The sequence below is a fragment of the Lethenteron reissneri genome, chromosome 17 (assembly GCF_015708825.2).
Source record: "Lethenteron reissneri isolate LAM-NWPU_2019-01 chromosome 17, ASM1570882v1, whole genome shotgun sequence".
NCBI classification, from domain to species: domain Eukaryota; kingdom Metazoa; phylum Chordata; class Hyperoartia; order Petromyzontiformes; family Petromyzontidae; genus Lethenteron; species Lethenteron reissneri.
This window is the reverse complement of record NC_083795.1, coordinates 854749-882139: the sequence shown is the minus strand read 5'-3', so window position 1 is coordinate 882139 and position 27391 is coordinate 854749. Positions and strand designations below refer to the sequence as shown.

Genomic DNA, 27391 nt, shown 5'->3' with positions numbered 1-27391 from the left:
AAGCAAAGAAAGTCGATATCAAAAAAGTTTATAGAAGGACAAATGGCACAAGTGACAAAGTAGATACCAAAATGTTATCGCCAGCATGCATGAGCACATTCTTCAATCATTGATTTCCCGACAAAAAAAAGTTATACAGCATTTATTCAGTCTCCGTGAACTTTTACAAGCCCTCAATGTGTATATGTACAGCTCTCAATATGTACATTATTTTACAAATATAAAACATTTCTTTCTTGAACTTATGAATATCGAATGGCGCAGTGCTGCCAATCACATTTACGAATGTACTTCGATAGATCTTCTACGTAGTTGTCTGTAACGCGGAACAGTTCATAAATAGAGGTGCCATTAAAACCAATACATGAAAACCAGTGAGATTCCATGTGTAAACAACCTTATGGAAATGTACCATATGATGGAGGCGTGACCTGTTCGTGTTCGAGTATACACTTCAAAATGAATTGATTCGTGTGCCAAGTACCTCAACACTGACCTTAACTTAATATAGAGCCCAAATACAATTCCAATTACCCATAATCATCTCTTAAACAATCGCAGTATTATTCCCACATCACACCGATGCATGGATCAAATACAATGTTCCGCAACTGCTTCACAAACATACAGATATGCAGACAGTACATGTGAAACACAATCCGCTGAAACATTACATTCTTCCCGAACATAATCTGTTTAAATCACAGCCTTGGACTGATTTACACTTTTAGTTTCATCAGCAAGGCCCTGCTATGTTTGCGTGCAATTGCTCCATCAATAGAGGGTGGTAGACAAAAAATGTACGTGGGTCATTTTGCTGATAAAGAAATCGTTGAAATTTCAGCAAGTGGATGTAAAATGGGAGCATTTTTGTTCCATGGAGCGGCTCACATGGCAAGATCTATTCCCAGTTCGGAGACAGATATTCCAGCTGGGCTGGAGGCACGCTACGACTGCAAAAAGGGGATAGCATTGCTCTCTCAAACCCCCTCCCCCTTCTTGACACACGCCAGCAAGGGCACGAGTTTGGAGTTAGTAAGCTCTTGGTGTCTGAATAACAGACCCCATCATCTTGGGGCACCAGATGATGTCGAGGGGTAAGGGGGCATACATTGCAGTGTGTGGATTAGGGAGAGGTTTAAATGCGAGTACAAAACTGACCTGAAAAAACCCCCACCTCAACGCAACAGCTTCACAACCTGCTCTTTCATGCAGGCCCTGGGACAAGCAGCCGTGTGACTGAGCCTGTGTGCGCCTTTAATTGGGGAAGCACAAGACTCAAATTAAATCACAAGGGGTGATCTGCTACGTGATTTACAAATTCTCTTGGCTCCGAGTAGCATTAGGCATTTTTTTTCCACAGAATATCACTTGTGCCGCACGTGAAATGCAGACGAAAGTCAGGGATCTTGCGAGACTTTCTGGTTGTGTATACATGCCAAGTTATTTTCCACACACCACTCATGTGTCTGCGCCTTTTCTCACCGTGGTTGTTTTGATTTGAATTCAGAGGTTGAGATATTCTCATGACTAATTTCAGATCAGCAGGAAGATTACCAACGAAAGGGGGGCATGTGGTCCATCTGGCTCGTTAGGTCAAGAAACCAGGCGAGTGGGAAGGAAGCCAGAAATCACCAATTACACAAGCTATGTGGTCCACCAGAGCAGGCAATACTGGCTTTGTATAATCCCAATCAATTAGTTCACGGGTGATTTTTCAAGTTTGGACCATGACACTGAAGCAGACCGCGTATATTTTTGACAGTTCATACACCTGCAGTATTAATCAGGGCGGCCACTGGATTTGAACTGTAAACCTTTGCAACAAGTGGTGAGCGCGCTATCACTCGGCCATGTCACAGTTTACCCAATACTGTATACTAGTGGGCAGCTAGCATGTTAATAACTTAATCAAACAAGGGGCTGCCCAGACATTCTGAAAAATAATGTGGGTAATATATTTCAATGACATTTTGTGTTCACACCTGGACATTCACACTTGAGATTACTCTCAAGTGTGAATGTCCAAAAAGGGACACAAAAGTTTGGCATGTCAGAGAATGAGCACAGTTGCCTCGAAGGTAGCTGGTACTAAAATGACAGTATATGTACATCATGCAGCACTGTCGATTCGTTACGGTTCGTGTTAAAGCGAAGTGAAAATCGAGTCAGTTCTTGAATATCGGTACTGAAGGAGGGTCCGGATAAAATAGAAAAACAAAGATTTCACAAGTCATGTATAAATTAGACGATAGAAACGTATTGTATACCCATGGAAAATGGAGGTGAAGCCCTATCATGCCATCTGTTATTGTTTCTTAACGTAATAGCGGCGAATAAGACGACCGTTCCATCGCATGTGTAAAGATATATTTTTGCAAGCACGGTTAATCCTCAATCCAGATAATCTGCCGACGGAAAATCGAGACTTAACTGCACTCACAGAGAGAAACACAACACAAATCTGGGGTGATTCAACTGTAAAATTGAATTTGTATTTCACAAAAATGAACACAAAGTAAACAAACAATGCTGCAACTTGACTGTGCCTTGCAGCGGGATTCATATCACAATTATCCTGTACAAGGATAATGGGGGATTAAGCATTTACAGAAGCATTAATTCTGGCCTCATTTGCACAAACGACAGCGGGAAGCAAGCGTTAAGTGGTGGAGTCATCACTCCGAGTGTCATTGAGGGGAAACCCATCGCATGTAAGAAGCTGGAGGCTAATATTCTTTAATAGTCCAATCCAACCTCCCCTCAAGAAAGGTGTGCCAATTAGACCACACACTAAAATCAACAACAAAACTGGCCAGTTTGAAAGGCACACAATTGTGTCTGTTTAACACGTAGGCTTTCGCGACCAATATCATCCATCATTTTTCACAATTGTGTTCTCTTCTCCAATTTACCATCACACGAGCCGTATAATTAAATGCTGTTAAAGTTCATATCTGTCACCTTGTCATTCTGTGAAACGAGTTTAATTGAAACAGAATGGGTTCATGATTTTTGTTTGACATGCCAGGTCACGTGCCTCCCGAGTAACGCGCGTGCACCACACGTGGTGTGGTAGAGTTTGTGTCGAACGTGGCGAGGAAGGCCCCCTGCAAGTGGTGCGGGAAACCAGCCGAGCGCGGAGTGAGTGGCGCAGCCGCTTCTCAAAGGAACATGTCCTCAAAGTAGTCTTCAAACTCATCCTCCCTGAAACAAACAACACGATCCGTTACACGTTGCACCTTGCGACAGCCACTCGAAAAAACAGGAAAGAGTTGTCGAGACATGGCTCATGACAAACGTATTACAGTACAACAGACTTGTCACGCGTGATTCCACGGGTTAATAACAGGAAAGCTGCCATCGAGTTTATGCCGCAGAAGCCTACAGTCGTAGTACAGTTTCGCAAAATTACTCTCCCAGTTACGGAAACTAGATAAAATGTTAACTTGACGAAAAGCGACCATGACTGAAAGTAATCATTGAGATTACATCACTTTTAAAATACCAAACATAGGATTATTTGGAGTTACTTTTCAAACCCATCAGTCAAAGGCGTGATTATTTTTGAAATGTAACCTTCGCAAGACTGGATACAGCACGGTCACACCAGTACAGTTAGATGAACATGGGTAGAGATGGGCTAAACGGGTAGAGAACGATGGGTGTAGATGTGACACATGGGTACAGATGATGACGCGGAATGCCATAGCGTGTACGAGTCACGGGGGAGTAGAGATTTGTACAGACCTGCACTTCTCCTCGGTCTCCTGCACTGGGCCCTTCCAGTAATCGGACTCTGACATCTCCTTGGGCTTCTTGGGCTCCTTGCTTGCTCCAGACCCTGCCACCACGTACACAGCGCGGCATGTGTTAACGTTCAGAAAACAACAAATGCAGCCTTGTGGGCGGGATGATCAATATGGTACACATAAAAACCTGGCTGAAGGTCAGGCAGCTGACAAATACTGTGAACCCAAGGCCTCAATGGTACTGGCTCATTATTCTGACAAAGCAAAAAATAGAAATTCTTAACGTAGGCCATTGTGAGTTTATTTAGTTTGACAGAACCCACATTTAAGCATTACTTGCAATGAAGATGCAATACAATATAAATGTCCCTGCAGAACTATATATTCAACAGGTTTTCTGTGCAATAAAGATAACTCATCAGTTTAAAAAGGCAATGACTCAAACTACTGAATTAAAGTGTCAGCAATAAGACATGTGTAATGTTTAAGAAGAAAGATGTGTAACTGTATCATCTAACAAAAACAATACCACCCTCATGCCATAAAGTGTCAAGTAAATGCCAGCTGCTTAATGATCCAGTATAATCAGAACACAAAGCTGTTAGTCATGCCGGTATTGTGGAGAAGCAAATGAAGTTTGCATTTTTAAACAGAGTATTATAGTACGAATACAACAGGGATGAAGACGGTTATATTACCTTCTGCCACTGCATCGACCTGCTGCCTGCTCTCATCCGAAGAAGACCCTGAAGAATGGAAATACGGGTTTAAATGGCACTCATCAGAATCAATAATCATTGAACATATTTTGTGAGGATTGTATGAATATACAAGTGTTTAAATTCCACGGTGAGTTGGCGGCATGGGACTTATTGCACGGTGTTATGATACAGTTAAATACCTCCTCGAATGGATTCTGATGCTGGCCTATGCCTCCCTGAGGCTGAATGAGCCGAAATCGGCATCCGGTAGGAGTGTGTTTGGATTGGTTTTCCTTGCACAACAGCTCTTTGTTTAACAAGCAACAACTCCAAACATTTTCTGGATCAATGGGCTATCCAAAATGAAAGACTGCTCCCACATGTGCCATTGTGAATAAATGCGTGTGTGTGTTTGTGGCGAATGACTGCTGTTGTTTTTGACGAATGGCAACTGTTGTTGTTGTGAATGTTCTAGAGAGTTGGCAAGTCACAAGTGTTTGGGGACTCACCCTCCTCATCATCCACGGTGTCTGACAGAGTCCCCTCTCCGTGGTGGGAGCGACGCCGCTTCTCCTTACGCATCCTCCGCTCCTCCTCCTTTTCTTCCTTTCTTTTCCTCTTCACCTCTCTCTTTCTGCCAACGCAATGGATTATTAAGTAACACATTCATTTGTTTCTGTAAATGGGCATTTAGTTCTTGATAAGTTATATTTTACAAAAATTGAGAATGAAAGTACAATGTTGTATGCCATGCCATACCCTTGCACATTGTGTCAGTGTTTAATAGGCACTTAAAAGCAGATTAAATACTTTTATAAGTGTCTGGCAAGCAATCCTGTGTTTTAATGGAACGTTTTTAAGTCGCATTAAATCTGCTTTAAGGAAGAAAATTTGTATTGGTCACAGTGAACACTAGGGGGGTGCGATGTCCATCAACAAGGGAGTACAAGGACTCCTCGACTTACGAACAAGTTAGGTTCCAGAGGTCTGTTCGTAAGTCGCTTTGTTCGTAAGTCCAACTTTACTTCTGTCAATTCTAAATATGTTGTATGGCATGTCCACTAAACACGGGGAATGGCTTTAATCGGTGGATAATCTCTTGTAGGTCCTAACAGGCAACTGGACATATGGACAGGTTTGTTCGTAACTCTGAAAGTTCGCAAGTAGAGGAGTCCCTGTATGTTTCAGAGCTGACATCAGCAATTTTACCGGCTGGACCACACAAACAGAGGAACCAGCCAATATCGGGGGGGGATACAAGTTTAATCCTTGTTATGCCAAAGAGAAGAGAAAGTACACTCATTATATCAGCCCTTCGAAGTTAAATTACATACTGGTTGCTTTTATTTTTACGCGTTTTTATCAACATTTTAAATGTGTCATCTACCGTAGGGTGGTGACACCGATGTCCAGTTATAACTTACAAAAAGGCTGTCGGATGGATGAATCATGAAGCTACTGCTCTCATTACCAAAACACTGAGAACACCACTGAGTGCTTAGGTATGAATCCTTGGCCTCAAACCAAAAAATGGATGTGGGAAGTTGATCCTGAATGATAGCATATAAACCCACAGCAAATGGGGTTTCTGCTCAATTTAGTTCAGCTCCATTATGTACCTTGATATTTCAGGCATACAGTGAACAAACCACTTACTCATGCAAAAAGTTAGATAAACCCTGCAGGAATAATCTGGGGAACCTCAGCTGATGTGTTGTTAAACTACCGCAGCCTGGTACGGAAGCTCGCACACTAAACTGCAAGATGCACAATTAAACAACGCAATGCACACCTTCATTGGAACATTGAAACCGACACCAATCCCCTGGCGCCCTGCTCTGGTAAACATTCTGCAACCAAATATCCAGAGACATCGTGCAAACTGCAAAGGAAATAGCAACCACCTACCCATGAAGCAAGACCTCTACAATGCTCATCCGAGAATCAAGTCCCACTCCCCCTTCTGGGACCGCGCTGCAGTAACCATTCTAGAATCTCACCCGTACCCGGAAGAACGCTGCCGAACAGAGTGGAACTACGCGCATGTCAAGGATAAACACCTCCTCACTCGAGACGCAAACATCAAACCTCATCCTGGCATTGGCATTCCGCGAAGACACTGGTGGAACCATTAACGGTACATCATGAATGTAAACTTCAAGACAAGGAAGGCACAGTACGATTGAAGCCATGCAACTCCTGCTATGAACCATATAGTAAAACACTGGAGTCTACACTCCTTCAATGGAGGAAGAGCAAAACTACACATATCTCTCCTGAGGTCCTATCGTGGCTAGCAGACCTCAACAGTGGCATTTAGCTCCTGAACGTATTGCCATCATATGCTAGGATAGAACCCCAAAATCTGACAAGCACGGTTGATTGACTAAGAGAGACCCCCCCATAGACTACTCAAGTAAAGCTCTATGATGTCACTTCTGGCTCTTCTAATGGGGCACGGTGTGGCTTTACCAGTGCAGAAGGGATCTAGCGTGCAGTGCTGGTTCACTCTACGTACAACGAACTTCTTAAACACGCACTTTCTTCACCGTCAGAATCCTCATCAGCCATGATCAATCCACTGCTGGATGAAGACTTCCCCAAGTATGAAGTGTAAGAAGTAAAAAAGTGACACAAACTGGTGGTGATGTACACAGCAATGATTCTATTACAAGAAATACAACGCGTGCTTGTACCTGTGCCATTTCAGGCTTTGTGACGAATAATTCAGTGTTGCCAAAAATACAGTAATTGTTTCTCATGAACACAAGAATGTGCAGCGAGCACATTCACAGGGATGACTTCATATTTGCAACAAGTCTGACATAGAATTTACCAGCAATGCTAAGTTATGCCCCCCCCCCAAGCCTTGGGCAAACAATTTACATATCGCACAGACTACGTCTAATGTTTACGTGATATTTTGGTAACATCTACATTAATGGGATAAAGCTAGCTGGCAGGACATACTAATATACTAACTCTGCGAGCAAGGGCAAAATAAGCCCATGTGTGTTTATCAAACCAGCATGGTGCTTGCAGGAGGCTGACATTTGGCACTCACTTGTGATGGTAATTGAGTTTGTTGGAACACTCTGGGCAGAGTCCTGAAAATACACACATGAATAGACATGTATGGACACTCAAAACACAAATGATGCCAAGAACGGCCCGAAGAGACATGAGTATGTCCTGTTTGGATCTAAGTTTTTCAGTCCATCTCTATCAGGCTTCATTTAACTAGCTGTACACTTTAATCACATCAGGGGGTGTTAGCCTGTTTAGCTGCTTTGAAAATCCCACAAACCCCCGTTAAAGCGAACTGTGAAACACATGAAACACGTTGACGATTACAACCATTTTGGTCCCAGACTAGTGGGGAGAGCATGGCACAAGTGACTGTATGACACTCGTTTAGCAAGGGAAGCCTCGCTGAGTCTCAAGATACTTCTTTTACAGGAGAGTCCAGCCACGTGTTTCACAGTCGGGGACAATCAGTGCTATGTATATTCCAAATGAGTAATTTGTGGGTAATTCTTTTAAGTTGGCAAATGTGGACCAATACATCATCACACGATGGCCTGCTCTTGCAAGTGACGTCACGGGATCATTATCGTCCACTTGGACTCAAGGCGGCGTGTATTTCTAGCCATTACACCCGCACCATTACTCAGGGTGGCCGTTGGAATTGAGTGGCGGACCTCTGCATCAAGTGCTGAACGTGCTACGACAAGGTCATGTCAGTGGCCATGATGACCTCTGTGAAGCCCATAGGCCTCCTGTGGCCGTCTAAGAAGGCCCACGGCAAGCACGTGTCAGAGGCCCTTTCAGTTGAGTAGCACTTCACTCACCCAATGATATGTACTTGACCGTTAACCACAACTTTTAACAAGCACAATATTACACGGACCTAAATTACCTTGACTGTAAGGTGCAGAGCCTCGTCGTGACTTATGTCACCTTCAAGATCACAGTAGAGCAAGTGAACCCACAATATTATCTGTTAAGTGTGGGAATAATATTTGTTTAAACAAGCAACCATTAAGGCTGGCATCACAGCCAGCCACAAGTATCCATCCAGTAATGATCAGTGCACACAGCACCAGGTATTGATTTTAAGGTGAGCTGGGTGGCTGATGCTGGGTTAACAACACCACGAAAAAAAATTCTAAATGGAATCTTGAATGATGAGATTGTAGTGCAGTACATTAAAGACCACACTAGTGGTGCAATTTCACGCTCACCAGGAGAATCGCATTACCATACTACGGGCACTGCAGTGGTGAGGGAATGTGTATGTATGTGCTGTGGTAGAAGTAAGGCTGTCAGAGTATGTTGTGAGTTGTAAATAATATTCGGCTGCGTGGAAACGCGTACTCAGCTTGACGAGGGCGTTCTTTTTCTCGCCAGCCTCCACGTAACCAAAGTTCACCTCCCAGCTTCTCAGGCCCTCCGACTCCTGGCAGCGCTTGTTTCCACACTCAAACTGCCCTGCAAATGTCAGAGGCACATCGTAGATGATTGTATGATGACGAAGCAGACAGTGAGGAACGACAGGTCACCCATTAGTTTTGGGTATTTTTTTGTAAACGTAGTGTTCCGGTTAAGGAATTTGACTATCAGACTCACGATCAGAATGTTCGCCCGGTGAGTGATTAACTCAACCAATCACCCATCTAAGATTGATGAAACAGGTACCAATGTGAGAACTCAAAAGAGGTTGTCTTCTGGGGAGAGTTGTTCCCACCACTGAGTCAGGGCCACCAACATAAATCAGCACCATATAATTTCTACTTTGAGCAAAGGTGCTTTTTGACTTTTGAATTTTCAAGTTTCAGGTTTGGGCTGTTACGCTGGAAGACAACAGTCACTACAGTCATTACGAGACCAACTCACGACAAGAGTGTGAACTCTGCGCAGAGGTCCGAGGGAACGGAACCATCAACTCCATGCAGGTGGGGTAAGTTTTGACTTCTAGCTTCATGGCAATCAGGACCTTAATTGTTTGTGCTTTCTGAATTAAAATGTAAGCTATTTGGTGCATACAAGCCAAGGAGTCAAATTTTCCATTCACTTTGTATTCAAGTATAACCACCAGTGATTGAGGATTTTTAAAATATGAGTGACATCGTTAATAATTACATGTTGCAAAAAACATTGTTTCTTTATAAGATAATCCAAACGATTGCTTATCCCACGCACAATTTGAACCCAGGCTCCCAGAAGTTTCTGGCTTAATACCATTAAAAGGGTCTTTGCCTCTGCAAATTCCAATCCATTATAATAAATTATGACAGTTTTCACAGCAAACGAGATCACATTTTCATGACACGTTTCCTTGCATTGTTCACCGCTGTTATTTTTTCCGCTTGTACTGGGGACACTGCCACGCTGAATTCGCATGAGATAAGAAAAGTGAAAGGCTGTTAATAAACGATATGCCAGAAACAAAACACTATTTCCACAATCAGATTTTCTTCCCAAACTCTACTTTCCCATGTTGGATCATACCCCCAAAACACAAACCTGACATGAACAAGCATGACAAAAATATTGACCGTTCTAGTGATTACTCAATGTTTCATTAACCACAGCAATGAGTGGCTACCCATTGTGGCCAACATTATGGCAGCAAATCTCTGGTGGGATACCACAACATCAAACTGGGAAAAATCCGAGGAAGCGCAAAACCTTGCCCGTGACACCAAGCCCTGCTCGACCCTCCGCCTGAGATCCCCGAAACCAATCTGGGATCGCCGCACGAGACAATTGGGTGAAGCGGAGTCAAGTGAAGACCGCTGGCGAACGCTCTCGTGGAGTTCTCCCGAGGTTCCTCATAAAAGCCTCGGTGAAGGCCCCCCCCCTGCTGCTCTACACGGCTTTGTTCTGCCAGGGAAACCGTGGTGGCTCCATCAACCCGCTTCAGAGCAGCGACTGCTCGCTGCTGCTGCTGCTGCTGGCACCTCTTCCATGAGCGGGACATTGAAGACCACCCCCCACGGTGCGGTGAACCACACAGTGGACCGCATCGCGAACGGCTGCGTCGTTCTACGCCCGCTCTCCGGGGGACTGCACAGTATCAGTCGCGCTACTCCCAAAGCTATCGCATGAATCACAAACTTGAACCTGGACTGATGATTTACACGCACTCGCGAAAAGGGAAAAAAGCAGTGGCATGGACGAATAATTGCAGGTCTGCACTTTAACCTTTTTCCTTACCTTGAACAATCGATTAAGCCCCATATATTAAACATTGCACATTAATAGCCATTTGTTTGAGTATGGATTTTTTTTTACCTTATTTAAATAAACAAAATTGTGGATATTGATCAAGTGCGCGCGTGACCGATACTAATGATTATAATGTAATCGAGGTTTCTTTATGTGGATTGACTTGATTGAACTGTGCATGTACCTTCTCATGACATACACTAGACTTGGGATAAAGGCATATCCCTCGGGAGAAAGACCATGTGTGCTTATATCATGTGTGCTTATATCAGAAGTGGTGTGCTTGGATCGTAAGTTGCCCTTGCCCCCCCCACCCCTCCACTTGTATGTCAGCACGTGTAGCTTATATCAAGTGTGCTTATATCAAGCAGCTATTGCACTATATTATATAAGTATTTTTCACGTTTCTGGTTTGACTACATTTTTGTTTAACGCAAATTATATTCGCGTAGCGGCTGGGAACAAAAGGAGGCGCGAGAGCGTTTTCTTTTGCCCTCGGAGTAATGAGGTGGATATCTGGCACCCGTGTGCGAACATCTTAAATGTTACATTGAAATTAATTACGACCATCAGCTGCTGCTTTGGCAGAGCCCTTTTTTTAAACGGTAAAGTTCGTGCAAATATTTGCACATGCCGACATTTAACGAATTTGACATCACTTGTTGTTTTTTGGCCACCTCGTAATACCACAAGGTGTTGTGTCGCGTTTATGCAACCTGCGCATGTGCCCAGGGCTAATTCCACCGGGGTGTGTTTAAGAAATAGCATCTCTGGAAATAGAATTTCCTTTTTCTCATATGAACCTCTGTTTGCTATAGGCACGACATTTGTTTTTATATGTATAACTGTTAAAATGGCTATATTAAACACAGTTAAGATTATCTACATTTGAAGTTTTCGTGACTGTAGGGATCCCCATACTCTTTGGTTCTTTCGGTAAAGTCACGTAGGTATAAAAAAAAATTACTTATTTTATTTTTTTATACCGACGTGACTTTACCGAAAGAACCAAAGAGTATAGTTAAGATAATATTTGATCAGTTTTCCTTTTCATAATTCTGTAAGTGTATTAACCATTGTTATTATTTGTTTTTGCACTTACATGTACTTCAAGTATGAATAAAGATTGCGGAGAAGTTACTGAACTGAAATTTACTAAACATAAGCCTGCCACAAGTATTCCAATCTTTGCCATTTTAGAGTCTATGAGACTTATAATGCAGGTGTTGTCAGAGAAAGATGATTTCATATAATCGCTATGCACTCTGTATCAATTGCATTATAACTAAAATTATTATTGTGAACTTTAATAAGTCATTGCGCAAACGCAATTCCACACAAATCAGGGGTCACCGTACAATCTTGTGACACTTTTCAGTTCGTTAATGAGAAAAAAAATGTAGCTTGAACATCAAGTAGAATTCCCAGCCAATGACATCCAATCAGTGTTTGACTCATTATTGAAAAGTACCAATGGGCTGTCCTTCCCCCACACCTCAGATTAGCAGGGTGAGCTACGTACGGTGCGAAAGAACTTCAACTTACATGCACTCAAGAACGAAGGGGGGCAGTTGTTGACCTTTAGAGGAACTCAAGAGCGGAGGCCTCAAGATAGGCCTTTGCAGAAATGCCTCGCAAGAAATGTCATCGCACGACTGCCATCAGCCTCCTGCTTAATTCAATAAGCGTCAGAATCTCAGAAGGGGCATTCTTACACGTCTGCGGTCACATGCGCATGAATTTACTCGCGCATCACAAGCTCCACGTTCCCATGTAACCCAATGTAAGGAATTCCCCAAACTATTCACACGAGCTGCCCAGCAGCTAAAGAAATCCTTCAGTGAAAACAAAAGCCGTAATCCTCAGCTTACACAAACAACACTTCACGCTCAAACACACATACCAGAGCAAGATAGCTAATCTCCCCATCATTAAGCCTATTAGTTCGCAAAGCGCCCGATGCCTTTAGCCAAGGCTCTGCAAACAATACTTAAACCCTGGGTTTGAAAGGAAAAAGAACATCAGAATTAATCTATCTCATTAGTGAATGCTGCATTATGCACACACCAGCTGTTTGTGTAACGGCAGAAGGGGGGGGCACAGACTGTTGTCACGCCCCCTGCGGTGATATAACGACTGGTGCCACGACTCGGGTGGACACTAACAGACACACTAACACACACTACATACACACACACTAACACACACACACACACTAACACACACACACACACTAACACACACACACACACTAACACACACACACACACTAACACACACACTAACACACACACTAACACACACACACTAACACACACACACTAACACACACACACACACTAACACACACACACTAACATACAAACACATACACTAACAAAGATCCCCCTTATAGCCTTAACAGACTGTAGGGGCAAGTGCTGTTAGCGAGCACCTATGAAGGCCAGCACGGCACACGAGGGGGTGGGTGGCCAGCACCACGCCCGACCGCCTTTGTCTCCCTAGCGGCGATGTTTACCCATCGCACTAGGTACTCATTTTAGGCTGAGTCGACCTAGGGGAGGCCCGGGACCGGTTCAGATAATCGTCACTGGTGTTGGCCGTGAGCGGGAATCGAACTCGGGTCGCCGGGTTCATAGCGCAGCGCGCTAACCGCTACACTATCGCTCCCCACACTAACACACACACTAACACACACACGCGCTCATGAGCTCTAATCACTCCATGAAAAAGAGTAGTTGCGTCGTTATATTACCCATCACTTTAACACGGAGACTTTGGCGACCAATATTATCCATAAAAGGAGTTCCATTAAAGGTTGTTTGAGGTTATATCGTGTCAATGGAAATGTGTCGTGAAACCCGCCACCACCCGAAATGTAAACAGACCGTGCCGTTAAACCCGGCACGTTCTGTGTATGTGACAAACCTTACTAATTGGCTGTCGGATTGTGGCGGGTTTATTGACACATTTATATATACGTGAACTAACCAAAAACAAATATTATGGATATTATCCATAAAATTATTTGGGTCTTTCGAGAAAAGCCACGTAGATAGAAAAATAAATCACGATGTTTCTATCGCAACACAAGCAATCGTCATCAGGTGAACAAATATAGCGGGAGAACTGCTGAGGCAGGAAAACATATAGCTTGTGTTGCGATCGAAACGTCGTGATATATATTTTTTCTATCTACGTGGCTTTCCCGAAAGACCCAAAGAATATGAATTCCTGCAGTCACGAAAGGTTTAAGTCAAGAATTATCCATCATCTCAACACAAAAATTACGGGGGGGGGGGGCGGGGGGGAATGTGAATCTACCCCACCTAAATGCCTTCAAACACAGGGCAGAATTTGTTCCTGGATCTACTGTGTGTTGCTTGTTAGACAAACCAAACACACCAAAGATGTGAAAAGCAAAGTCAATTTTGCAAATACAACAGAGATAAAATCATTAGGTAGAACGTATGCAAGCTCCATTAACAAAACTAAAGTGGTGTATTCCGAATAATGAGTAATATGACCATGTGACTGCAATGAGCTGATTATATTATAAGTAAAAACTGGAAAAACAGGAACATTGGCTTCTAGGCAAGTAATTATTCACTTCCCGTTGATTCCAGGAATTGTCACGATTTAGGGATGCGAATTTTAACTCCAGCATTCATTCACTTTCAACCGAGTGGTACTGTCTTGTTTGATGTCTCTCGTTTACTCCATTACCCTAAATATAAAATAGTATGTATATAATTTTCATGATTTTTGAATAATCAATTCTTACAACCATGTATGTACTTTGAACTTCTTTAGCACCGTACGTAGCCAACCATGATTTGATGCACGTATCAGAATAGATTTTAATCCATGAATTGTTATTTCTGATATGCCTTATTCAATATCTTGATACTGACAAAAGGGTCCCAAAGATATATAACTGCTTAACTATTCATGCTTTGGTGTTTGCATTGTCATTGTACTGGCTTCCAGGATACAAAATAGAGTTGAGAAATGAAACTAGGCATAGCGTTTACCCACTGCCATATGGGGAAGTAAGGTTGATGGACCTCACCATTATGTGCAAGACACACACCCTGCTGGGCAACGAGGGACACGCATGGGGCGGTGCAGCAGGCAGGCTTCTGACAAATCTGTGTGGGATTTGAGTGTTTGCTCCCCATGCAAGTTGGGGACCGACAATAATTGCTCCCACAATGAAAATAACAGAAAGTTAAATTGGCTTAACAACCCTAACACGACAATCCTGACTAGCCTTGAAGACTTGAGGGAAGTTTCCTGGTTATAAGTTTTAATTACTGGACAGAATAGTTACGTAGTATTATTATTATTATAACAGTTGTGTGCAAGGGAAACTTAACTGTGCATGAAAACGTATCCGGTATGTTTCGATGTGAAGTGAAGAAAGAAGGTTTTCTGCAAGTGTCTAGACCATGAGAGGACAAAGACCACCGCGAAGCCTCTGGCAGACTAAATAATTCACATTTCGACCCAACTACGGACACACGTGTTGAAGGCGGTGGTGGACTTATCTGCAACACCACAACTCACCATGTAACTCACTGAACTCAAACACTGCAGCTCGGGATTTATATAAAAAAATAATCCATAATTATTACCTACAAGTTGCATTGGAAGGAAAAACAAAACATATGAGTTGTATTTAATATTGATACACTGAAAGTTGTAAGCGATAATTGTCTCTCATTATCAATCACCCACATGCCCGTCTCATGCAAGAACAACACCAGTGTTCAAACATGGCCAATCAACAGCAAGTTTACCCAGTAAGCACTTAACATTTCCCATGCTATGGGTGCTCTATTTTCAAATGACACAGCACACTCATGGAAATAAACCATCCGGTGACAACACTCCCCAAGTGTTTGACACCGTGTGCGTTGAGTGGAAGCAACATTGTGGAGGAATGTTACTTGTAATTACAATATTTTCCCAGCAGAGAGCGCACGGTGTCTTTTGGAAGTCAGTTGAAGCCAGGGATCGGCAAACAAAACAAGACGTGACATTTTTTTCGAATTCGGTCAAAAAGAATCCGCAATATTTCACGGCCTGAACGCGCGTGTTGAACACGAGACGGTGGTCCTGAATAAACATCTTCTTGAAGCAGCCCTTAAAGAGCCGCACGCAGCTCCAGCGCCACAGGTTGCCAACCCCTGGTTGGGCGCAAACGTTTTTTTGAAATACAATCCAGCATATCATTATCTATCCACCTCGGGTGCTTATTTGATGAAGACCTAAGACACATTCTCTTCCCGTGAATCACCCCTTCCCCCAAACAACTTCTCGACATAACGCAAGCGCAAGGAAGCAGTACAAAGAACGGTTCCTCTTTCAGTTCCCTTCTTTCCGCTCCTCCGTGGCCGTGCGTCGTAAACACGCACGGCCAGAACCAGCGCGAGTCGACATCGCGGCTGGTGATGTCGATTTTACTCGTCTTTAGCCCATCAATAAGAATACAGCTGTCGTGAACATGTACTCGTAACAAATTTAGTTAACTACCATTGTCACTTAAAACATATAAAACATATACTGCTTTTGGCATGCACTAATCAGATTAATGCTATTGCAAAACAATAACAAAACAAAGTATTTTATATTCTTGGTTCTTTCGGTAAAGTCACGTAAAAGGGAAATAATAAAATAAATAAATACACATTTCTCACGACGTTTCGATTGCAACACAAGCAATCGAAACGTCGTGATAATTTATTGTTTAATTTATTTTATTATTTCCCTTCTACGTGACTTTACCGAAAGAACCAAGAATATGAATCCCTGCAGTCACGAAAGCTTTAAATCGAAATGTATTTTATGTGAACGGGATACAAACGAGACCTGTGTATTCATGAGCAGATCAGGATGCATTAGTTGTAGAATTGTCTGGCAAATTTTACAACTAATGTAACGTCCAATGTCTGCTATGGTAGAATCACATGATCTTGACTTAAAGCTTTTGTAACTGCAGTAATTCATATTCTTTGGGTCTTTCAGTAAAGTCAAGTAGATAGGTTCAAAAAATAATAAAATAAACAAAAAACTCCGTTTCGATCGCTACACGATCTCTTGCGTTGCGATCGAAAAGTCGTAGTTTTTGTTTATTTTTTGAACCTATCTACTTGACTTTACCGAAAGACACTGAAAGATCCAACGAATAGAATCACATCACGTTCATGTTTGTTACCAACCTCTCAAGTGTTTGTTTTAGTCGCGTGTTTGCTCTCCTCTACCCTTCAAATGACCCCACCATCAGGACCTCCTCTTCCTTCATGACAAGAACAATGGTTTCATAGCACACACTCTTTTCAGCCATTCCAAAGGGCTCACACTATTCTGCCATGAATTCTTCACATCTTCCGCATACAATTAAACAAAGAAATGAGTTGTTACATTGTACAACATTTTTATATTCTGAATTTGTGCTTTGCAATGGGCACGAAATACACTTTTCCTACAAATGTTGAATATATTTCGCACCGTACGTCGCCAGCCGTGCTAATCGGAGGTGCAGGGAAGGACAACAAATGGCACGGGTCTGTATCATCTACAGCATCATCGTTAATTACACGAAGAGATTAAGAAGCAGAATTATAATTTTAACTGTTGTTTTCAATAGAAACCGACTCAATGTTGAATAGGCATGTGAGTCATCAAATCATTTCATAAAATAATTATAAAAAATGTTTACCTTCAACACTAAAGCAATGAACAAGACAGCACAAATGAGTCAGATAAATGAGACAATCAAAATGAGTAAAAAAGAGAAAAAAAAATCGAATCCTACATTGAATTGTGACCCTGAATCACAATTCATAGAATCACAGAGAAAAAATTGGAAGCATGAACCATAACGTTCCTAATAATCGATGCTCTTCTCGGACATTCAGCTACACAATAATAATAACATAATTATAAAATGGCAACAAATTTTACCCAAAAATAAGTTATACAGGTATAGAAATATTTACCAATTTTAAAGCTAATTAATGCATGTCAGAACAGCCATGGAAATAAACACAAACAGAGCCATCTCATCTAAATAACTTGATGTTATACGCATACTAATATAATAAACATTACACTAAAAAGAATTGGCAGGTCAAAGAGGACCCCATGGCTCTCGCTGCCTTCCTGCCTGTCTGTGTTTTCCTACCCTGCTGAATCGTCCTCTCTCCTTTTGAGCACGAACGAAAACTGTGTGCGTTAGATTCTTCATTATTATTACTTTCAAGCACTGTCTATGACAGGACCACATTTTTTTGAACCATCATATCTATTCATATGCAAGGTTGGGCATACATTACGTGCCCAAGCTCGCTCCTGCTTCCACCTATTGGGGCAAGCGGATGCTGTCCCACACTGCATTGTGATGCAAGCGGTGTGACAAACGTACCTTTTCCAGAAATTACCTCTTTCTCTATTCTCCAGCGCATGCCCACCTGCAGCGTACAATTCCACGGATTAACAACTGCAAAGCATTGAAATAGAAGAGGCCAAAAATTATGACAGGCAGCTGCCGACTTACCAACGGGTTACGTTCTCGAGACCCGCTCGGAAGTCGATTTGTTCGTATCTCAAAACTCAATATTTAATTGTACATACGGTCAGTGTCATGAAATCTGTTATGGTTCATCAACAAAAGGAAGCATTGTTAAACTCATAAATAAGAATAAATATTTTACATTTGCATGTAATACTGTAATAAATACTGTATATATGAAATACATAGATGTTTTTGTTTTTCGAGCCTGTGCTATTTTCTATCTGCTGTAATGGGGTTCTCATCATTTAAACGAGATATAAATTATAGTTTCTGGTTTACACCCTGGGGAAGATATTAACTTGTATACATCTCTAGATTGTCAGCAACATAATTTACAATCTAAGCCTGCAAGAACGATGCATTGACCATTCTGCACTCCCCAGGAACAGAAAAGGATAACGTTGTTTATAAATTTTGTCCTGGTCTGTTTATGTTTCTTTCAAAGTTGAATAAAATGTTCCTTTGGATGAAAGAATTGGCCTGAAAAAATAATAAAGTGCCATCTCACTTATCACTACAGGACAGTGACTTTTCTTACATCAGGATGCTCATATATACAACACTGGATTCATCAGCCTGGCAGCTGCTGGTAAGGCCCGAGCTGGTATCATGGGATAGGCTCACGCATGACATGTTCACCTTGTTCTCTTTGTAGCGGCTCAGATCAGCTATGCAGTACTCCTTGAACATCTTATCATAGTACTTCTTGGCAAGCCTCTTTTCCCTGTTGAATAAACACACAAATACATGCAGGGGCACGCACGTCCCACACCAACAAGTGCAACTCCCCTAAACGATCTGTCTAAATTGTAATTTCGTTTAAATTGCACTGTGCTCGTGCCATTTGGCCCAACTGCCGGTCGAGCATGAAATGTGCGTAGTGATTGGTCAGAGCCACTATTAAAGACTTCAGAATGAGATCGGTTTGGAGAGAACGGCAGTTTTAAACTGCAGTTTTGAGTGTTTCCTAGGGCATGCGTACTAATGGCTTTATTATCCACGTGACTCTCATGCACAGAAAGGATGCACGTGCACCGAACCATGGTGGGAATTTTTGCCAAGGGCATTGTTTTGATATAGTTAGCCAAGGGTATTATAATAATAGAGTTGGATGTAGTTCTGACATTAAGTAATATAGTAGCTTTAAACTCAGTGTGACTGCTAGAGCTTGTAAATTTCCACTAAAATCGAATACTGCATATATTATAGCCAAATTCCATAAAGCGTGGCATATCTTTACACACAGTCACATTCCAGGAATCCAGGTGTGTGTCACAGTAGATAGCTTGGCAGTGGTTAATCGTTTAAAAATCCCAAGTAAAATGAGACACTGAAATGAACTTGGAATGAGGTGCAGTCCAACATCTTTTGCAAAATCACAGGGAGCACAGCCAAGAGCACACCTGAGATAAGATCTGGAGAAGACGTGAACGCTTGTTACTGAAGACCGAAAGGAATGTTTCCTAAACTATGACTACAAGAATGGCTTTTGCCATAATGATGTCTCTTCTTATGTCGGGTCACCCAGTATAATTTGTTTAACGAGATACTAGTGCCATGGATAGGAGGGGTTTTACCATCGAATATAACAGCACTTAATTAACATCCTGGGGAAAAGTTTTAGCCCGTAAATTTCTGAAAATATATACCAGAAAAAGGCTTCTCAGCTATTGACTCAAAGTGTTTCTACTCAAGGAGTTGTTCACCATAGAAGGGACCAAGACTGCAGCAGTCAGGTTGGAATTATAGAGGGTCTCCATTTTCATATTAACGCCTGGCCTCCAACACAGAGCAACAGAATAGACGTAAAAACTTTCTCAGCTTCTGATGTAAACAAACATCTCCTTGACTGAAGCAAGCACCATCAACCTGCCAAATCGAGCTCTCCGTCTCACCCTGTCCCTCCGCTTCCCCTCCTGCTGCTGTGCGCTGCTTGTCACCTCAAGGCACTCTCGTTGGACAGAAGCCCATTTCCGGCTACAGCGTGAATGATTCCACCGAGGAGAAATACATCCGTTTGAGGACATATTTCCCACTAATTGTCATGGATTTTTGCAACATCAGGGTCTGAGTTTGGGCAGCAAGTGCCGTAAAAAACGTGGAAGTAGGGCAAGCTCGACAAGCAGTGTTACCAGGTCATGTCTCTCTCATCCTCCTCTTCCCACAGGAAGCGATGATTCTCCCGGATGACATCCATGTCCGTCTTGTCTCGATCACTGCACACATCACATGCACGATCCCACACAGACCAACGTAAACCCTTCCTCTAAACGTAACACAACTTACATCACATCATCAGTACAGTCATATTTAGAATCTATGAAAACATTTTACAGAATGTGTACAGAATATAAAGACTTCATTGACAAATGTTACATGACTGGGGGGAAATTGGGCAAGAAGAGATGAATGTAATGAATAAAACAGAATGAGAAGTTACATACAGCTGTATTTATAAACTCTAATGAGGACACCACCAGTGCACAGGTGTCACTTTGTTTTACTGCTGCCTGAAGGAACGGCCACACCTTCAGCTCTTTTGAGTTGGTAATCTGAACAATATATTGCAACGGATATTCAGATATTCAGAATGTGTGGTCTTGACCAGGCTGAGAGCACTGTACATGCAATTTGGTAGTCACATGGATTGCACACAAAAGCATGATAGGAGCTGTGTCTTCCTGCTGTTTGTCAGCGCACCTTTGCATGCTGCTCATGGCTGTTATAGCATCACATGCCAATGAATCCACCAACACTACTCAAACAAGATAAATACACACCTGACCCGTTTGAAATCCTCCCTCTTCCCACCGTAGTAGAGCAAGTAGTCGTTGACAAATTTCTTGTGTCGTGAAAACTTTGTAGAAAGTCATGGATAACACGGGCAGATGTGTGCACCATACAATATCGCAAAAGCAGCAACAATACCGTTCCAGAGCAACAAAGACAGTCGCCACCTCCATTAACGCATTGAAACGGCCATGCTCAACTACTTGAGGCCCAAGTGTTGATTCAGGCTCGTGCTATAGTGATTCTCCTATTGCAACAGTAACTAATTTATTCTACGTATGAAAATTACGTAGAATAACATGTAATTATAACTTTTTTTGTTATTACGTGGCAGCCCAATTAGTTTCATTAACTCGTATGAGAAGGAAACACCCAGGAAAACACACTCCTCTTATGCAGGGACATTATTTTATCGATAATATAGCTGCACTTACTTTTCAAATTTTTCATGTTGGGTTTTTAAGGAGAATCTGGAAAATAGGGAATGGATGTTGGCTTACAGACCGAAAAACAGGACTAAAGCCTCGTGCCAAAAGTCATCTGTTTATGCACTAAGGCTCAGTTTGAAGCAAAAACGAGGCTTGTGTGTCTCCATGATTTTGAAAACGGTCATGTCTTCAACACAAGCTGGCACCAAAACACATCAGCTTTGTTCAGCTAGAGAACCACAGAACCGTTGAAAGGGGTCAATGATGTCACCACCTCATTTGAAAACGAATTGGCCCAAGTTACAAAAACATGCATTAGCAAATATTTTTAACCCAATGTGTTTGCCTATTTATTGTTCAACCATTCAACCATTCTCACATTTAATTTTATTCTGTAATAGTGCCATCTCCTTGGCTAAGCGGGGATATGAAGTAGAGTTGTCTCAATGTTCATAGGAAATGAACAAACCGGCCTGGAGCCAACCTAGAGTCAGCTTGGCATTATACATTTTATGTTGATGGAGATAGATGATTAAGTCCGAGACAAATGGTAGCTTGGCCCGGTGAACTCATGCTGGGGCAAATGCAGGAGAAGTGTGGAAGGATACAGCATCCATAGCGAGCAACTGTGTGCGCTGATGCTTGGCCTCCTCCCTGCAGATCACACAGGAACACGAGGCATTCAAAACACGGCATGTGTTAGACAAATCGTAAGTGCAAAACTCACTTATCTTAGACAAAAACAAAGCATAAATACTTACATATATTTACATATATACAAAACACATACATAGATTTAAAAAACACGCTAAAGCTGCTAAGACTGTTGTAGCAAACAATGTCATTTGACACACGAAGAATCGTGAAAATTACAATCTCCCAAGTGTGATTGAACATGATGCATTTCTGACAAAATATGTATTCGACAAGCCTTATATGTTATGCTGCTTAAATATAGTTTCGACTAACAATTGTCCACACTTAACCATGTAGGGAATCATAACATCAGCCATTTGAGAATACTCTTTGTTGCTTTCAGTAAAGTCACGTAGGTATAAAATAAAATAAATCACGATGTTTCGGGTGCAACACAAGCGTCCGTCATCAGGTGGGAAAGCATGATCTGCTGCTGAGGCAGACTGTTTTAAAAGGTTTGAAATGGGTGTAGCCCAAGGGTCATAAAGAAGTGGATAATTTATCACATTAACATCACTAGCCCCGGCCACTTCTTTATACCTACGTGACTTTACCAAAAGAACCAGAGTATGGATTCCTGGAGTCACGAAAGTTTCAAACCATTTGAGAATGGCTGGTATGCACCACACATGCACACAAATCATGTCTGTATTGTGCTAACTCATAATACAGGGTGCTTCAAAAAAATGTGAACACTTCTGAGAATTTGCAACAATACCACAAGAAATGTGTCTCCGGGCTCTGGAGACCATCTGGAGACGATTGCAGGCATGTGTTGACAATGATGACGAATAAGTGGAGACTATTTGACTTTTTGAAGCTATTAACAACATTTGTTATCATGTAAAATGTGTATTATCCATCCTGTTGCCATTAAAACCTGCATACCCAAAAGATACAGACCACACCTTTTGTCTAAATAGACTGTTCTCAGCATCTCCGATGGCCATCCTGTTAAACTATTTCCTATGGAGGCCAAAACCATTAAAACCCTCGTACCTATAGCCTCTCTTCTCATCCCTATGACTGAGGCTGGGTAAAGCAAGCAAAATCAATCACCACGAGTATGCATGACTAAACAGTAAGTCAAATGTGGGGTCACTAGAAGGCAAAACACAGTGCACTCATTTTCATACCATAATTGCCTTACAGCCAAACACATTCTAACACGAGCAAATGCATTATCACACACACTTGCACACCAAGTGACAGAACGCGATTGTATGTTTTCAAGAGGCACAGAGCTGCGTCTCTCAGCCGGGGACCCACCTGTCATTTTCCTGTGCGGCAAAGCTTTTGGGTACAAGTTTGCAGTTGCGATTCTTCGCAAACGGCTTCTTGAATAAAGGATCATTTTTCTTAAGCCTGAAAGAAAAGACAGTACTTTTTGACATGCATCATTAGGAGTTTCATGGACTAAAGCACTGAATAAAGTAAGAACAGGATGTATTTTACGTATGTACATAAAACAGGCAGGATAAAAACAAGTAGAAAAGGCAGTGATGAGAATGAACAGTCAAATATAACACCAAAAAAAACTATTTCAGATGCATAATGACACCCAAATCCAGGGTGTCATTATGCATGTAAAGGAGTGAAACAAAATGGGAAGATAATGCAAACAATTATGGCAGTGCAATCCAGGGCAAATTCCAAGGGAAACGCGAAAGTCAATATATCATGCAGTTAAACTTCAAAACAGGACTTGGGGGTCATGATAAGGACAAGCTGCTGTTAGCAGTTAACGATTGAAGAACAAGGGCTATGTCTTTAAAAAGTGAAGACAATGAAACTTAGTAATAGGTTTTTACCCTTTCAACTGGTACAAAACTGACACCTTTATACAAAAGATCATGTTTGCAATAACCACAACACAAGCAGTCAAAATGCAAACAAAAAGAAACAACTCTGATAATGATATGCACTGTCCTTTAAGTGTATTGGTCCACACCCGAGACAGCTTTTCTTAGAGCCTAGTCTCCATTGGTGTAGGACCAGATGACGCCAAAAGGCGTACAACTCAAAAACAGCGCACTATCAGAGTATTGAGAGTTCGGGGCAAGCATTAACACTATGAGACCTCCTTTACCAGTGGCAAAATGTAGTAATAGGTTTTTACCCTTTCAACTGGTACAAAACTGACACCTATCATTATCAGAGTTGTTTCTTTTTGTTTGCATTTTGACTGCTTGTGTTGTGGTCATTGCAAAACATGATCCCTTGTATAAAGGTGTCAGTTTTGTACCAGTTGAAAGGGTAAAAACCTATTACTATATTTTGCCACTGGTAAAGGAGGTATCATAGTGACAATGAAACATATTTACATTCTGTAGATTGCAAGTGTTCAGGCTGATAACCCGTGCCACTTAGATCAACAGAGTAAATAGTTTTATAAAATGTGGACAACAAATAGGCATATACCAAGTAAAACTAAATAGACATATAGGTACTAAGGAAGATATTTGGCCAACCTGCCTTCCTACCTTGTGCCCATCTATAATGCCCAAGCTGCCTATAAATGCTCATCTCATGGCAGCAATCATGCATGAGTTGGCATGGGGTTTGTTCAATAGTTTGAAAACATTTATATATTCTGCATAAACCTATGCTTCGGTATGATCGATGAAACAAGTTTTCGATAAATCAGTTGCACCCCATTTTAAACTCATATGCGGCAGTGCAACACACAATGTGTGAGTCCAGTTAAGAAAGTGTGTCAAATGCTGGCGTGTTTGTCATTTTTATAATTCATATATAAATACAGCATCTGCATGCACCGCATGCTTTTTGTACTTAGTTTGCTTTACTTCCCCGCACCTCCGATGAGCATGGTTGGCTACGTACGGTGTGAAAGCAGTTTGACATACATACATCGGTGTGATAACATTCTAAATCTAAGTGCAACTATTTCATACCGTCTGGGGTCCTGTCGTTCAGATGGGTCCACTTCGCTCCCACACTCGCTCAGCTCGGAGTCGTAGCCGCATTGCGCCTGCCAGACACACCACCGAGCCCAGCTGGATTCATCCATGCACGATTCACTGCCTCCTAAACATTAATTCATACATTGATGACACGTAGAGGCCGGCCGAAACTGAATTTCTGGTTTCGGCCGAAACCAAAACCAGACCGAAGGTTTAAAATTTACTTTCGGTCGAAACCTGAAGTATGCCGAAAGAGGCGATTTGCCAACGTTCGTCGCCGAAACCGAATTTCGGTCTCTAATGACAATGAGTTTGAACTAAAACGTTACATTATTAAGGAATAAGATCGCGTTTTTTTTTCGTTTAAAATCATGCGCCTAGCATGGCTCATTTGTGTTGAACAAATCCCATAAGCTGCACGGTCAACATCAGCAAAACTGGAGCAGTTTCAACATTCAGTGCCTCATCAGCAGGTGGTCAGTCCTTCTTGAATCAATGTTGGTGGTAAATTGCCAGATGCTGGAGGCAAGGAATATGGGTCCAACTGGTTTGATGCAAAATCACATACACTGTACTGTAATATGTACAACACTAACTCCACACATTATCGTTAGTCTTGGGTATCTTTGGAGTTGTTGGTGGTGTTGCTCAACAACGCCGCGTGCTGAAGGCGATGCTCTTTTCGTGTTTAGTCGCTAATCTACCGATGTGAATGTACAACTACCGCAGTTTAATCACGAATGTTACTCCCCGAGTCGCGGCAAGGTGCCAGTGGCGGCCTAGCCGCGGCCTCAAGCGTCGGCCTCGCCTGAACGCGGCCCCCGGGGCGTGAGGCGCTTTCAGTTGCACGAATTCACCACCCTGCGATGAATGATACCGACTCGAGATGAACGACACGTTCGGGGAAACATCTTAATGAAGCTAATTAGTGTGCAGCAGCAACAACAACAACCGCGAATAACGACAGTGCAGTTAGCAGTGAACGAGGCTCGACTCGGGCCTAGTAGCCGATCCCAGCCAAACACGCAACCACAATACAAACCAACCACAGCGCCGTACAATGTCCACAGCACCGTGTGCGTAACGAGCTCCTTAATCCGCAAGCAAGCTATGGGGGGGTAAACACAATCGCTGTTGCCGAGAGGACTGCAACGGTGGTGAAAGAGGCGAAGGCGAGGCCCGTACGTGGAGGAGGTTGAGGCTGTTGTGGCTGCTCATGGTGCCGCTCTGCCGAGTCTCTACGATCTTCACTAATCTTCACTGCCACACACTCTCGGTTGTTGTTGTTTCCGTCTTCTTGCGAAAGTACGACGACGATCCGGGAGAGATTCGTGAAGCCGCCGACTGTTTTATCGGAGGGGGTGGCAGGGGTGGGGGGCTCAAGCGGCGGCGGATGACAGCCGAGGGACGCGCGCCCACCCGCTCGCACCCGGGGGGTTCAGCGCCACGCTGGGGCTCGTTGAGCCGCCACGAGCGCTGCTGCTGATGATGCTGCTGCTGATGATGATGATTTTGCTGATGATGATGATTTTGCTGATGATGATGATTTTGCTGATGATGTTGATGCTGATGATTCTGCTGATGATGTTGATGCTGATGATTCTGCTGATGATGTTGATGCTGATGATTCTGCTGATGATGTTGATGCTGATGATTCTGCTGATGATGTTGATGCTGATGATGATGATGCTGATGATTCTGCTGATAATGCTGATGATAATGATGCTGCTGCTGCTGCTGCTGATGATGATGCTGCTGATGATGCTACTGATGATGATGCTGATGATGATGATGCTGATGATTTTGATGCTGATGATTCTGCTGATGATGCTGATGCTAATGATGCTGCTGATGATGATGATGCTGCTGCTGCTGATGCTACTGATGATGATGCTGCTGCTGATGATGCTGATGATGTTGATGCTGATGATTCTGCTGATGATAATGATGCTGCTGCTGCTGCTGATAATGATGCTGCTGATGATGATGCTGATGATTCTGCTGATGATGCTGATGATAATGATGCTGCTGCTGATGATAATGATGCTGATGATGCTGCAGATGCTGCTGCTACTGATGATGCTGATGGTGATGATGCTGATGATGATGCTGCTGATGATGATGCTGCTACTGATGATGCCGCTGCTGCTGCTGTTGGACCCGAGCTTTTGGTGTTCAGCCGCTAAACAATGTCATGAGTACGGTATGAGGCATTCATAATTTGCTGCGTGATCACGGCGTCAAGGAGCCCGCCACCGCTGCTGCTGCTGCTGGAACCTGACTGACTGCC

General features: G+C 42.6%; 1 protein-coding gene across 1 annotated transcript; it reads right to left on the bottom strand.

Moving 5' to 3' along the window:
- Positions 1-127: 127 nt before the first annotated feature.
- Positions 128-26565, bottom strand: LOC133343283 (protein FRA10AC1). Its single transcript, XM_061552754.1, has 14 exons — positions 26287-26565; positions 25093-25169; positions 23447-23542; positions 22090-22135; positions 21044-21120; positions 20396-20479; positions 18903-18987; positions 18114-18159; positions 8831-8944; positions 7518-7560; positions 4963-5087; positions 4451-4498; positions 3751-3844; positions 128-3207 (listed from the first exon to the last, which is right to left on the bottom strand). Exons 1-14 carry the CDS (start codon positions 26317-26319, stop codon positions 3165-3167), a joined length of 1011 nt encoding a protein of 336 aa, XP_061408738.1. The 5' UTR covers positions 26320-26565; the 3' UTR covers positions 128-3164.
- Between the last annotated feature and the right edge of the window lie 826 nt (positions 26566-27391).

Excerpts from the sequence above, each read along its gene's own strand:
- LOC133343283 (XM_061552754.1), bottom strand. The coding sequence starts at position 26,319 with ATGAGCAGCCACAACAGCCTCAACCTCCTCCAC. Across the intron at positions 23,543-25,092 it reads GAACGACAGGACCCCAGACG|GCTTAAGAAAAATGATCCTT; the intron begins GTATGAAATAGT and ends CTTTTCTTTCAG. Across the intron at positions 18,160-18,902 it reads GCCGCTACAAAGAGAACAAG|GTGGGCATGCGCTGGAGAAT; the intron begins GTGAACATGTCA and ends TGTACGCTGCAG.